This window comes from Didymosphaeria variabile (assembly GCF_027946475.1).
Source record: "Didymosphaeria variabile strain IMI 356815 chromosome Unknown scaffold_1, whole genome shotgun sequence".
In the NCBI taxonomy this organism is placed as follows: Eukaryota; Fungi; Ascomycota; class Dothideomycetes; order Pleosporales; family Didymosphaeriaceae; genus Didymosphaeria; species Didymosphaeria variabile.
In genome coordinates, this window is record NW_026611620.1 from 958,663 (window position 1) to 971,943 (window position 13,281).

Here is a 13,281-nt window from a genome sequence, read left to right on the forward strand (position 1 = left end):
CAAACATCGCTCCGGAATAGGCATTATGTTGTGATAATCTTTACTCAAATGCATACCTTGGTGAACGTGAAGATCGCGCTGAACAGTAAATTTGTTATTATATTTTGGGATTTTTTTCTACATCTACCTCTTCTTTTCCAACAGCTCATCCAATGAATCTAGGCCACCTTCATACTGACTAACGTCATACTCCTTGGGATACCGCGTCAGGATGTCCTTCAGTTCCTCAACGTGTGCCCTCTGTTCATCCGTGATGTTCTCCCACACATCATCAAACGCGTGTCTGATCTTCGGTTTCTTTTTCTTTTCACCTCTGTCGAACGCCGCGAGTATGTCCTTCCTCAGTTGACTCCTCGTCTCCCTCTCCTCATCTTCATTCCATAGATCCCGCTCTTCCAGCCATTTCCGCAACCGGGTGATGGGATTGTCGCGGCGCTTCCAGTCCTCAACTTCGACTTTCTGGCGGTACGCATACGAGTCGTCGGACGTGGAGTGGTGACCTACACGGTACGCCATCATCTCAATGAGGACGGGTTTGCCGCCATCGGTAAGAGCGAGACGACGCGCTTCTCTGGTGGCGGTGCGCACAGCGAAGATATCATTGCCGTCGACGCGCAGCGTGTCGATGCCGTATCCTGCGCCTCGACTTGCGATACCATCTCCCCTATACTGATCGCTTGTAGGCGTGGAGATAGCGTAACCGTTGTTCCTGCATATGAAGATACATGGCGCCTGTCTTGTCGCAGCGATGTTCAACGCAGCGTGGAAGTCGCCTTCGCTCGCGGCGCCTTCGCCGAAGTAGGTGACGGCTACACGGGGCTCGACGTCGGGGTTTTGCTGGTTCTGTAGTTTCAGGGCGTAGGCAGCGCCGGCTGCGTGGGGAAGTTGGGTGGCAAGGGTAGAGGAGACGGTGCGGATGTGGAGTTCGCGGCTGCCGTAGTGGACGGGCATGTTTCTGCCGCGACCGGTGTCATCAGTGTTCGAGAAAAGCTGGGCCATGAACTGGTCGAGGCTGAAGCCGCGTTGCATGAAGACGCCGGCTTCGCGGTATTGGCAGAAGACGGGGTCAGTAGGGTTGAGCGCGCTGGCGGAGCCGACTGATATGCCTTCTTCGCCGGTAGAAACCTGAGACTGGTGAGTAAGCTGTGATAATGGTGCAAAGTTGTGTCGTACCATGTAGAAACTCAGTCGTCCTTGCCGTTGTGCCTCGAACATGATCAAGTCCATTATGTTCACTAGAATGATTAGTGCTCCTGCCAACGCCAATGGTGCTCAGAGTGATGCCATACAGCGTACCATATTCTGGTATAACCCCAGAGCCTCTTCATCAGTCGTGTCTACGCCTCTCTCCTTGTCTAAAACCTGCCCATACTGATCTAGTATCCGGAAGGTGGATATGGCTTTATTCTTAGACGGTCGCATGAACTCTAGGTTGTTCGTGAACTCGCTGTTCAGTGCGCCGGGGAACAGAACTCTGTTATGGACATTAGCATTTCCCCTCAAACTCTGTGCATGATCATTGAGAGGCTCACTTTTCCGCAGTCGGTGTCGAAGCAACATTCCGGCATGCCTGCCATACAGGTATGATTCTTGGAAGTGATAATGAGGCATTGGGACATGACGAGGGCCTTCTCAGGGCCCTTATGTCCAATCTTCGCGTCACAGAACGAAGAGACATTGTGGTGAATCTACATTGTGGTCTCCGGCAGCAGCGGGGATTTAGTGCCGGGGAACAGTCTGGGGAGGATGTTGGAGCTCGGTTCGGTCAGCGTCGGCTCAGCCGCCATTTCAGCAATCATACAGCCAGATCCTTGTTAAACGTCAGCTTAGTCATTTCCGCTTGTAGTGTCGCACGTGCCAGCGTGGTCTAGGAAAGTTCGCGCCAAGCAACCGTGTGATCAAACTATCAGCAAACATGAACGCGCATTCGGCCAGAGCGTTAATCAGGGGGCAATTGCTTGCAGGCGGTAGACGGGCAGTGGGATCTGTGGAGAGGGAGCAGTACAGGTGCTTTTCGTGTACGGTGAGGCAGGCACAGCAGCAGCAAACGCCACCGAAAACTGCGCAGAATAAAGATGGAACTACGCACTTTGGGTTCGAAACGGTGGCAGAGGCGCTCAAGGAGCAGAAGGGTACGTATTGGTATCAATTGAGCTGGACTGCAGCTGATTATTGTAGTGCGCGGCGTCTTCTCCTCTGTCGCCTCCTCCTACGACACCATGAACGATCTCATGTCTCTCGGCATCCACCGTCTCTGGAAAGACCACTTCGTACGAAACCTCAATCCCGGCCGCAATCCCCTCACATCCGGGCCATCGGAACAGAAGGGCTGGAACATCCTCGACATTGCTGGTGGCACTGGCGACATTGCGTTTCGCATGCTCGACCATGCCTCAACCATCAACCACGACGCACATACGAAAGTCACGGTCGCCGATATAAACCCAGAAATGTTGGCGGAGGGCAGAAAACGCGCGCTTGAGACACCATATGCCCGGTCATCGCGCCTCAACTTCATCGAAGCGAATGCGGAGAAGCTGGACATGATACCGGACAGCAGCATCGATCTCTACACTGTGGCATTCGGTATCAGGAACTTCACACACAAGGAGGCAGCGATTCGGGAAGCGTATCGGGTGTTGAAGCCCGGTGGTGTCTTTGCTGTGCTTGAGTTCTCCAAGGTGAACAATGGTCTATTCGATGCCGTGTACAAGCGCTGGAGTTTCAGCGCGATTCCTCTAATCGGGCAATTAGTCGCTGGTGACAGGGACAGCTACCAGTACCTCGTGGAGAGTATTGAGAGGTTCCCCAGCCAGACAGAGTTCAGAGATATGATCAAGGACGCGGGCTTCTTGGTGCCTGGACAAGGTTGGGAAGATTTGACTGGTGGTATTGCAGCAATACACAAGGGCGTGAAGCCGGCATAATCGTGTATCGGCTCTGTGTATATATGTAAACAACTGTAAGTTTTCATGTGCATTACATTGTAGGGATAATAGAATATCGTACGGGATCTTATCTATCATTTCAGCCATTCCGTCCCTTCCAAGCAGAATATGATATCGTATCGCAGTGCGACATTGAAGCAAGGGTACGCTAACCTGGTACCGAGCTTCGTGGGGAAGCGGCTCATGACGGTGGTGCCAAGACTGCTCACCGCCCCACGCGTACGTGGGACTGGTCCAGCGCTATTGAATTTCAAGGGTCCGACGACTGTGTGTTGTGTCCAGAACCATTGCAACCTCACCGTGTCCTTTTCTCCTTCGACTTCGATCCTCGCTACAACCTCAAAACCGAACGAAGAACCCGCACATATCGTCAGAATGAGCCTCCAGCCACCATCGCTCGCGAGCAGGCCCAAAGGGGGCGCTGCGAAGACGACTAAAGCTGTCATTTTGGTCGGAGGACCTTCCCGCGGCACTAGGTTCAGGCCTCTGTCTATGGAGCTACCCAAGGTGAGTGCCAATCGCCTTTTCAGCCGTGCAAAATCAGAGGGATCCAAAGTCAAATTCATGGTGGGGTGATCGTCTTTCGAAAAGGTTGGGGTTAGATCAAAGATGAGGGGCAATTGGGCCTCTGTGCATACGAAAGCAGGAGCATTGAACATCGTCCTCACCATGGCGACTTCAAGGAGCTGTTCATTCGGCATGACCTGAGCTGTCAACATCGCTAACCCACCATCAGCCCCTCTTCCCCGTCGCTGGCCACCCAATCATCGAGCACTGCTTCCGCGCTATTGCGAGCGTCCCCGAGATTAAGGAAGTCTTCATTGTTGGCTACTACGAGGAGTCCGTCTTCCAGCCCTTCATCAACACAGTCTCCACCAGCTTTCCGCAGCTCACCGTCAAGTACCTCCGAGAATACCAGGCATTGGGCACCGCAGGTGGTCTTTACCACTTCCGCGATGTGATTCTGAAGGGCAAGCCGGACAGATTCTTCGTCTTGAACGCCGATGTGTGCTCGTCGTTCCCGCTTAACGACATGCTCAAGCTTTTCGAGGACAAGGATGCTGAGGCGGTCATGCTAGGTACGCGCGTTGCGAGCGAAGCGGCCAACAACTTTGGTTGCATTGTTTCGGACACCCACACGAAGCGTGTTCTCCATTACGTTGAGAAGCCCGAAGGCCAGATTTCCAACCTGATCAACTGCGGTATTTACCTCTTCGCGACCGAATGTATTTTCCCCGCCATCCGCAGCGCCATCAAGCGCCGCAGCGAGCGACCCCGCCTCCTCTCATACCCCTCCTCCGAGAACCTCGAGTCATCCTACTACCCGGGTCAGGACGACGATGACGAGGACAAGGAGAACACCGTCGTCCGGCTAGAGCAGGATGTCCTCTCCGACATTGCAGACAGCAGGCAGTTCTTCGTTCTCGAGACCAAGGACTTCTGGCGCCAGATCAAGACTGCTGGCTCCGCCGTCCCAGCCAACGCCCTTTACCTCACCAAGGCTTTCCAGTTGGGCTCGGAAGAACTTGCCAAGCCCTCTGCCAACATCCTCCCACCCGTTTACATCCATCCCTCTGCAAAGGTCGACCCTACGGCCAAGATCGGCCCCAATGTCTCCATTGGCGCTCGTTCCATTATCGGCGCCGGTGCGCGTGTCAAGGAGACGATCGTGCTCGAAGACTCTGAGATCAAGCACGATGCGTGCGTGATGTACTCCATCGTGGGATGGCACAGCAAGATTGGTGCTTGGGCACGTGTTGAGGGCACACCTACACCCATTACTAGCCACAGCACGAGCATCGTCAAGAACGGTGTTAAGGTGCAAAGCATCACTATCCTGGGTAAGGAGTGTGGTGTAGGTGACGAGGTGCGCGTGCAGAACTGTGTCTGCCTGCCCAACAAGGAATTGAAGAGGGCAAGTCTCCCCCTATCCACCTTCATTGACAATGCTGACACGGGATGCAGGATGTCTCGAACGAGGTCATTATGTAAGGAAAGTGACAGAATGCATGATACCACGATAGCGTTGGCCTACGTTGACATTTGCCGATTAGTTAGAAGGAGTAGCTCCAAGAAGCCGGTTCTGCAGATGTAAATTCTGAATTGAAATACTGAAAACAGTTCGCCAACCCTACCTCGATGTGTTCAACGCACCACTAGTGAATTCTTTGATCTCCCAATCTTTACCTGTCCGTGGCCATCCTGTCACGCTTCTCCACTCCTATGGTGGCGAACATGGCGATTTGTCAAAGCGTATGTGGTATTCGTAGTTGGAGGCCCATTTTGGGTGAGTATAGAGATGCCGTGAGCACGGGAGCCTTTGCGTAAGGTGATACCACAGGTTTCGAGAAGAAAACCGGATCTCTAAGCGACTTAAGTGCAGAGATAGCTTAACTATAGCAATTGAGAGATTAAACAAGCAACAACCATCTTTCGGTCAAGTTAACATATAGAAGGTTTTATGTTTACAAGTGGTAGTGGGAATGCCTATTAACGGTTAGATGCGGGGTGTAGACATCTGGAACTTAGCCTCTCTAGGCAGCGCTATCCATGACAACCTTCACAGCATACGCCACACTCTCAGCCATCCTCTCTAAAACCACACACCAATGAACGGCTATATGAGGGAAGTTCGTTTGTAGCGTTTTGCCTCAGAGTGCGTGAGTAACCCCGAATGATCCTACAAGTATCCAGGGTGGGCAGGCAAAAGTGTCTGAACTCACGCTGTTGAAACATACGAACTCCTTGGCCTCATACCTCTAGCCATTTGATCCATGCTTACATCTGCTTGCAGACCCCTCGACACGGACATCATTATCAATACACCGCCCCAAAAATTTCTCAGCTTCAAAAGCTAGGCCAGGGTGACTCAGGTAATTTAAGAATAAGCAACAAGGAGGTCTACATACCTGAAAGGCCCAGGAAAGGTGTTTTTGCCTACTCGTGTTTAGCGTGTTACGGTGATATCTCAACAGCTCTACACCAATCCGCTGGTAGCGCTCTACGACCCATTATGTCACTTCCCGTGATCGACTTATCCCCTTTCTTAGATGCTTCGTCCACCTCGGAGGACCGCGCAAAAGTGGCGCGTTCCATCAATGATGCCTGCACAGAATTCGGCTTCTTCTACCTCACAGGCCACGGAATTCCGCAAGCAAAGCTCGAGGAAGTCATATCCCTAGCGCGGCAATTCTTCGCTTCGCCTCTAGAAGAGAAGAACAAAATCAAAAGGCACGATGCGGGCAGCCCTGAGGGTGGTGACGGTGCAAGAGGCTACCAAGGTATGGGAGAAAACGTCACGCAAGGCAAGAAAGACATGCACGAAGCGATAGACCTCTATCGAGAATGGGACCATACCCCAAAAGCCGAAGGAACAGGCGGACCAGGAACACGAAGTACACTCCAAGGAACCAATCTATGGCCTGGAGAGCCCAAAGAGCTGAAATCTACGTATCTGGAGTATATCGATCAGCTGCAGTCCGTCGGAACAGCACTTGTGCACGCAATGGGCCAAGCGCTCGATCTCCCATCCCCAGATCTCAAGTCCACTGCAACCTCCGTGACGGAGGATTCAGAAATCTTCGTCCGCAACACCGCCCAAAGCTTCTGGGTCATGCGTCTAATCGGGTACCCCAAACTCGCTGCCCCAATCTCTCCCGACGCAGACATCACATCCCTCTCCTGCGGTGAGCATACAGATTACGGCTGCGTGACGCTCCTTCTCGCGGACCCCACACCCGGTGCGCTCCAAGTCCTGCTCAAAGACGGAAAGACATGGCTCAACGCCGATCCTATCCCGGGCGCTTTCGTGGTCAATATCGGAGATATGATTGAGCGGTGGACCAATGGGCTGTGGAAGAGCACGAGGCATAGGGTAATTCACCGTGGGGAAGGATATAGGGTGAGTGTGCCGTTCTTTTTTGAACCGAACTTCGAGAGCGTGGTGAGGCCACTTGAGCATTGTGTGAGGAAAAGTGGAAGGGAGCCGATACATGAGGGCAGCACATATGGGGAACATTTGCTGGGGAAGGTTTTCGGCAACTTTTATTAGGCAGGGTGACTGAGAGTGGAGATAGACAGGCGGAGAAACGGGATGGTAGGCTAAGAAGATGAGGTAGTCATTAAACATAGGAATTTGCTGTGGCCATTTTGGCTTTCACAGTAGTCTTTGGTTGAAACGAGGCACGTGGCAAAAGACTGTTTCTGCTTGTAACCAACGCCCGTTCGGAATAGAGACTCCAAACCAATCAATCGGACACTGCACCAAATCGTCAGGGTTCAAACCATCATCTCCCCCTCTCCGTTTATGGCTAAGAATTCACCTAGTCCACCCTCTTTCTGTTGGGAGTTATGTTGGCATCGCTGAGTTCTGTAAATGTACGTTGAGAAGCAGGACTAAACAGACTAGCAGAACCTGGGTCGAGCGTTGAGAGTGAACGCTAGCAGAAGCTCCGCTAAGCTAAAACAACATTCAATCGATTCCTTCATGTCTCAATTTCCCACTTGATTCTTTAGCGGCTTCAACCAAGCAGCATAAAATTCATAATACCCGTCTACCTACGTTTCAGTAACTTGCACGCACGTGTACGTCATATTCTGGTCACTGAAACTGAATATTCGAAATCATCGCCTCTCGAGGGTTGTTCTTTCTGCGGCTTTGCCTTCCATTTGTTGTTTGTCCGTTAATTCTAGCCTCCTTAATCTCTCCTTTTCTTGCCCTCGTTTAGATAGATTCGCCACCTATTAATGTTGTGCAAATTTGTAAGCTTTGCAAGACTTTGACAGTCCAAACGAAGTCCTACTACCTCCGTCTTCTTTTTACAGCGGCTCCCCTCTTACTATCGGACCTTCCGTCGCGAGAACACACTCTTCGACTCGTCTACCACGCTCCCTCGAACGCCCCATCAGCGACCACCCCGAGAAGGTTCACAAGAGCATCTTCGCCTGCAACAGCAGGAACCATATTTGACAGTTTCGGGTCCGCATTATGTGCATCTGCCTTCAATTTGCAGCCTTTATAGTAACCCACGCACCCGTCCTTCTGGCAAACATGCCCTTGAAAGCAATCTTTATCCCTGCACGCACCCTTATGTGGGCACGGAGTGCACTTCAGCACGTACTCCAGACAATGCTGTGTCTCAACTTCTAGAGGGTGGTGATCGAACGGACAATTGAAGTTATTGCAGGTGCCAGAGAGGTGGTGTGCGTTGCAAGGCTTTTGTTTGTGAAAGCGCGAGTTGTAGGTGAGCCACTCGTCAGCCGTGGGAGGGCGAATGTAGGCGTCGAGGCGGTGGCTGTCTTTATTGAGGGCGATAAAGCCTGGTGGAATGCTGGTTGGCAGGTAGGACGAGATATTCTTGCGATCAGCGCCGGAGGTCGTGGTCGTGGAAGAGAGTGTTTGGGAGCTGGAAACTACGTGATCGGGAGTATGGACGAAGTTACACTTGTTGCCCCAGCGGCAGAAGCCCTGATTGTATCAATTTCGTAGTCTGAGTAGATTCCCAGTGACATACCTTCTGGAAATACCTGCAGGGTTTGGTTTTAGTGTTCTTCGCATCCTTTGATGCGAGAAAGGTATCAGAGGTGAAGTCTGGAATCCCGAAGATAACACCATTCGAGTCATAGGAGGCACCATCCGCGCTGACAGAATTGTGGCGCCAGTCGTCTCGATCCAAGGCCGCTGGCCTTGAAATTGCAGGTGTTATAGCTTTAGTCGAAGAAATCGTTCGCGCAGTTGATGATCCCTTGGTCGTGGAAGGAGCTTGAGCCAGCTCGGACCATCGGAAGATGGTAGGAAATTGGGCGATGGTTAGACCCAATTGATAGAAGTCTGTATGAAACCCTGCTCCTTGCACGAGTGTAATCTTGTTCTGAAGGCTATTGTATGGTACCAGTTGGGGTAGATAGCTGGTGTCTAAGTGCACGAACAGTTAGTGCATACCCTAAGAATGACTCGGCAAGACGAAGGAATCAGTGCCAGGAACAGAACGGCAGACTGAGACGTCTCCCAAGTATGACTTACCATGGCAAGCCGCGAAGAGTATATGATTGCAAGCGGTGTCCTCTGCGGCTGCTTTGAAAGTTTCTCTGATCTTAAATCTCGTACCCTCCTCATCGAGTGCATCCACGAAGTCAAAATGGCCCATCGCCCTCGTGAAACCAGCTGCGAAGGGCATTATACTCCTCTTCTCCAGCCCAATCAACTTCGTTTTCGCAAGCTGCTTCGACAAATTCGTGACATCAGCATAAATGCGAACCACTACACGCGAATCTTTGGCCTGCGGATGCTCCCGGAGAAACTTTTCGACGACCTCGTTCAGCATGCGTGCTGCACGCATCCCACCCTCCTCCTTATCCTTGACAAGCTCATCGTTGAACTGCAGATCAATTAGGCCGATAGACGTGAAATGGGGATCAGGGGCACTTACGACGTATCCATTGCCGTCAACAAGGACAAGAACGTAAGGATTGCGGGGTTTCTCGATTACCGGTGTGGAAGCGCTCGATACGCTATTTGCCTTTGGTTGCTCAGGAAGTTTATAACTCTTCAGCGCTTTATAGTCTTCTAGTAGTTGGCTGTATTCTTTGAGAAGTGTCTAGAAGTTCTTAGCAGGAATAAGATTCGACCACCTGCGGGTTATCGTGACAGTAGGGAAAGGACGCACCTGGAGTTCCTGCTGACTATTGGCATTGCTGAGCTTGAACTGCTCTAGACGCGTGTCTAGAGAGTTCAGCTTCGCGTCGCCGAGCATATTGGTGGCTGACGATCTTTGGACTAACAGGTTGTATTAGGTGGGTGGTGCGCGACCTAGATAGAAATGCGGAGCCTTGGGCTAGTTACCCTCCTCGATCAGGTTAGTGAACACAAACGGTAGCGCAATTTACCATTTCAGGCGCATTTGTGATTCGATCGCTCATTGTCTACCTATCGAATGGTAGATGATGCATTGTTTGATGAAGGGGTTTAAGCTCGGTTAGTGGTTGATGCCCTTCCGAGTTAGGGGTCTGTGCGAAGGATCACGTGGGGGAAAAGTGACCTCGGGATACGAGTAGATGTTTCGCAATTTCAGAGACCATTATGAGTAGGGGCGTTGGAGCAATATGCCTCTGCCAGAGTGCACACACAGAGAAGGAGATGGTGATGGTGTACGACTCGTACGTGGACACGCGTTAATGAGTTGTTACGCTTTCAACGCTATCAATGCGGAACCTACGGCTCATATCATAGAGCAAGATTTGCAGCGTAATCTACAGCTTTCATCCCTAAGATAGTTCCACTCTGTTGCGTCTTACACCAGTACCTCACACCTTCCCCGCGCTCATCATCTTCCTATTCCTCTTGATGAGCGCGCTCAGCTTCTTTTCCAGCGCCTCATGATCCTTCTTCGCCGCCAACATTGCTCGTTCGGCCTCCTCCACATTCAATACACTTCTGCTACCTCTCCTCCTTCCACCTCCAAACGCACCTGCACCTGCGCCAACCCCAGCTTCAAACGCGCTGACCAAGCCCTGTACATCCAGTCCGCTCCCATCGATACCAATATCGTTAGTGCCGGAGAAGCAGGAGAAACCCAGATCCGCACCCACAAGTGCCTCCAAATTCTGGACGAACACGCCTCCAAGCAGATCAGCAGTTATGGCGCCGATGCCCTCGAGTTCGGAGCCGACTGCTCCGCCCTCAGCAACCGCTTTGGCCGCTTTGGCGAGCTTGTTCGCATTGACGGACATATTCGCTGTACCGGCACCAGGAAGGCCACCAACAGCTGCCATTTCCGGGCGTGGGGCGTTCGGCGGTGGGTTGTCGGTGTTGGGAAGGACGAACTGATTCAGGTAAACACCTGCGTCCGCAGGTGTCTGGGGCTGCTGAGCTTGATTGGGAGGAAGCAAATCATCGTTTGCTTGCACAGGAGGAAGTTGTGAACGCTGTGACGGATCGCCTTGGTAGGCAGAGGGAGAATCGAGCCTCGGCATATCTTGACCGGTACTCTTGCTCAACTTCGCACCTGCCTCCTTTAACGCTGTGGCGAGGGCTGGGAGGTTCGGTTGTCCCCGAAAGCCGGTTTTCTGTGCGGTATGCTTCTTTGGATGGAAGCGAGCAGCGCCTTTAAGCTCTTCAATGTGCTTCTCTAGCTCCAAAGCCTTCTCTTCTAGTTCCTGAGTTAGACCCCAGAAGAACTTGCCCTGAGGCGTAATTAATGTTCGGGACTCTGAATTGCCGTCGTGACCACGGAGATGGACCGGTTGCTTCTTTGTGAGTGCTTCCAAGTCGCCCTCAGTGAAATGGATCTTGAGGTCGGGTGGACCGACAGGCCCACCGCTCATGGGTGTTGCTTTGGGTGCATGAGCGAGGGACGATGAGAGTGGCTTGAAGAACTCTAAAGCCGAAGCAACCAATTCGCCAGTCCTCTGGAGATCGGCAAGGATGGACTGAGCAGCGGGTTCACGCTTCTCTTTCGCTAGGTCTGGTTCTGGTTCAGCGTCCGGTTCAGCGCGGGGCGACGGAGTGGAAGCTTGCGCCGCTGCCGCAGCAGCAGCAGCTTTCTTTGCGGCGATACTGGCTTGATATAATTCCTCCAACTCTTCGTCCTCCTCTTTCGATAAAGTCTTGCTGGGTTCAGATTGGCTTTTTGTCGATGCTGCAGGCGCTTTGGAATTGGTGGCGGGCTTCTTAGTCTTTTTCTTGCGTCCAACGATGGGTGCTTGGACCACTTCCGGTTCAGGTGTATTCTCTTCCATTGCGCGTTCTTCCTCTGCTTGCCGAGCCCGCTCTTGGCGGTCTTTCTTTGCCTGTGACTTGGTCTTCTTCCTGACGGGAGCGCTTCCAATTTTGCCACCTAACAGAGGAGGAGAGTTTGCACGCGAGATTGATGTGGAAGTAAAGGAGGCAGTGTCAGAAATCAAATCACTCGCTGGAGTGCCTGGTTGGTTGATGGAAACAATGCTGGCCTGCCTAGAGCGCAGCTTCTCCACAGTTGGAACTTGAGGTAGCGACGGGAGTGGGGGCAATTGAGGGGGGCTCTCGGTTTTGGGTGTGGCTACCACACGAAGAGTTTTGGCTCCAATGGGCTTTTTGATGGGTGAACTAGTGGAGGTCGCAGCAGGACTCGCAGGGACAGAATTAGGCGCTGTTGCCGATACGGTACGGATCGGCTTTCCTAGGACATCTTGCTTGGCTGAACTTGCAGCTGACGGCGCCTCATTCTCGGGTGCCTTGGTAGCAGCGGAAATGTCAAGCTTTCCAGGAGGCTGACGTTTTGACGAGGGCATAGTTGCAGATGTAGGAGCTATATTCTTCTGAGGCATCACCTCATTTACGCTAAACGCCTTCTTGCTGGATGCTTTGCTCTTGGAGGTCGCTTTAGCTGGTGATGCAGGGACTGAGTTGCTCTCCTTTTGCGCTGTGTTAGTTTGTTCTTCTGCAGATTTCTTTGGCGTTTCTAGAGGTTGTATCTTCGCTTTGGATGGGCTCGCCTTTCGGCTGGCTTTGACTGGCGTTGCCGGTACGGGCGCAGGTATCGATGCCACTCCAGTCATGGGTTCGACAGCATCAGGGGTCACTCCTTCGGACTCTTTCTTCGGTTTCTTGCCTATTGGTGTTCCAGCCCGAGCTGGAGTGATCGGGATGATTGGGACAGCGGGAGCCACTGGGACAGCGTTCCGCGAAGCTGGGCGACTGGGCTGGTCCAGTAAACTAGTTCTGGATACCACGGGAGCTGTGAATCCCGGGGGAATAGTTGGCGTTGCACGTCGGGGTTGATTTAAGGCGTGGCTCATCAGGGGCGTGCTCTGTCCCTGATGTTCGTCTACCGCATCGCTGACCAAGGCATCCACATTGACTGATGCCTCTTCTTCTGGACTCAAGATCTCGTCTTCTGCGCGCGTACCGTTAGCAAGGTCATTCAATGCTGTGACAATATCAGCGATGCGAGTGTGTTGGGGAAATCAACTACGGTATGTGGCCGGACAACAGCGGGGCTGCCAGTCAAAAAGACAAATACATCAGGGGCTACATCAGGTTCTCTCGAACATCTTCGTCACTAGGGGCCAAGCATGAAAAGTTGAAGGAAGCCATCTCTAATTAAGAGTAAGCATGCCGACTTGGCAGCTGTAGGAGGGGATTTACGTACATCCGATGGCCATGACGAAGACGACGAGAGAAGGTGAAGCAAAACCCTGGGTGGAAGCAGCATGATTTGCCAAAACGAAAAGAACTCGGGAAGAGAATATCAAGGTATTGTAGTTCCGTGAAGCCATGCTTGAGCCAAAGCCAGTAATATGACAATGACCATCCCAGTCATAACGCCGAGCAACTCAAAGGCATTGTTTGTAAGCC

General features: G+C 52.2%; 6 protein-coding genes across 6 annotated transcripts; 3 read left to right on the forward strand and 3 right to left on the reverse strand.

Moving 5' to 3' along the window:
• Window positions 1–123: 123 nt before the first annotated feature.
• Window positions 124–1,678, reverse strand: N0V89_000291 (uncharacterized protein; the record flags this gene model as incomplete). Its single annotated transcript, XM_056209115.1, has 4 exons — window positions 124–1,125; window positions 1,174–1,235; window positions 1,290–1,474; window positions 1,533–1,678. 4 exons carry the CDS (start codon window positions 1,676–1,678, stop codon window positions 124–126), a joined length of 1,395 nt encoding a protein of 464 aa, XP_056075937.1.
• Window positions 1,679–1,915: 237 nt separating this feature from the next.
• On the forward strand, window positions 1,916–2,927 carry COQ5 (2-hexaprenyl-6-methoxy-1,4-benzoquinone methyltransferase; the record flags this gene model as incomplete). The annotated part of the gene is made up of 2 exons (XM_056209116.1): window positions 1,916–2,132; window positions 2,179–2,927. The coding sequence occupies 2 exons, from the start codon at window positions 1,916–1,918 to the stop codon at window positions 2,925–2,927; spliced, it is 966 nt and encodes a 321-aa protein (XP_056075938.1).
• Window positions 2,928–3,323: 396 nt separating this feature from the next.
• On the forward strand, window positions 3,324–5,043 carry N0V89_000293 (uncharacterized protein; the record flags this gene model as incomplete). Its single annotated transcript, XM_056209117.1, has 2 exons — window positions 3,324–3,455; window positions 3,685–5,043. 2 exons carry the CDS (start codon window positions 3,324–3,326, stop codon window positions 5,041–5,043), a joined length of 1,491 nt encoding a protein of 496 aa, XP_056075939.1.
• Window positions 5,044–5,961: 918 nt separating this feature from the next.
• Window positions 5,962–6,999, forward strand: N0V89_000294 (uncharacterized protein; the record flags this gene model as incomplete). The annotated part of the gene is made up of 1 exon (XM_056209118.1): window positions 5,962–6,999. One exon carries the CDS (start codon window positions 5,962–5,964, stop codon window positions 6,997–6,999), a length of 1,038 nt encoding a protein of 345 aa, XP_056075940.1.
• Window positions 7,000–8,890: 1,891 nt separating this feature from the next.
• N0V89_000295 (uncharacterized protein) lies at window positions 8,891–9,700 on the reverse strand (the record flags this gene model as incomplete). The annotated part of the gene is made up of 2 exons (XM_056209119.1): window positions 8,891–9,544; window positions 9,614–9,700. The coding sequence occupies 2 exons, from the start codon at window positions 9,698–9,700 to the stop codon at window positions 8,891–8,893; spliced, it is 741 nt and encodes a 246-aa protein (XP_056075941.1).
• A 550-nt stretch (window positions 9,701–10,250) lies between these two features.
• On the reverse strand, window positions 10,251–13,088 carry N0V89_000296 (uncharacterized protein; the record flags this gene model as incomplete). Its single annotated transcript, XM_056209120.1, has 2 exons — window positions 10,251–12,853; window positions 13,076–13,088. 2 exons carry the CDS (start codon window positions 13,086–13,088, stop codon window positions 10,251–10,253), a joined length of 2,616 nt encoding a protein of 871 aa, XP_056075942.1.
• Window positions 13,089–13,281: the final 193 nt, after the last annotated feature.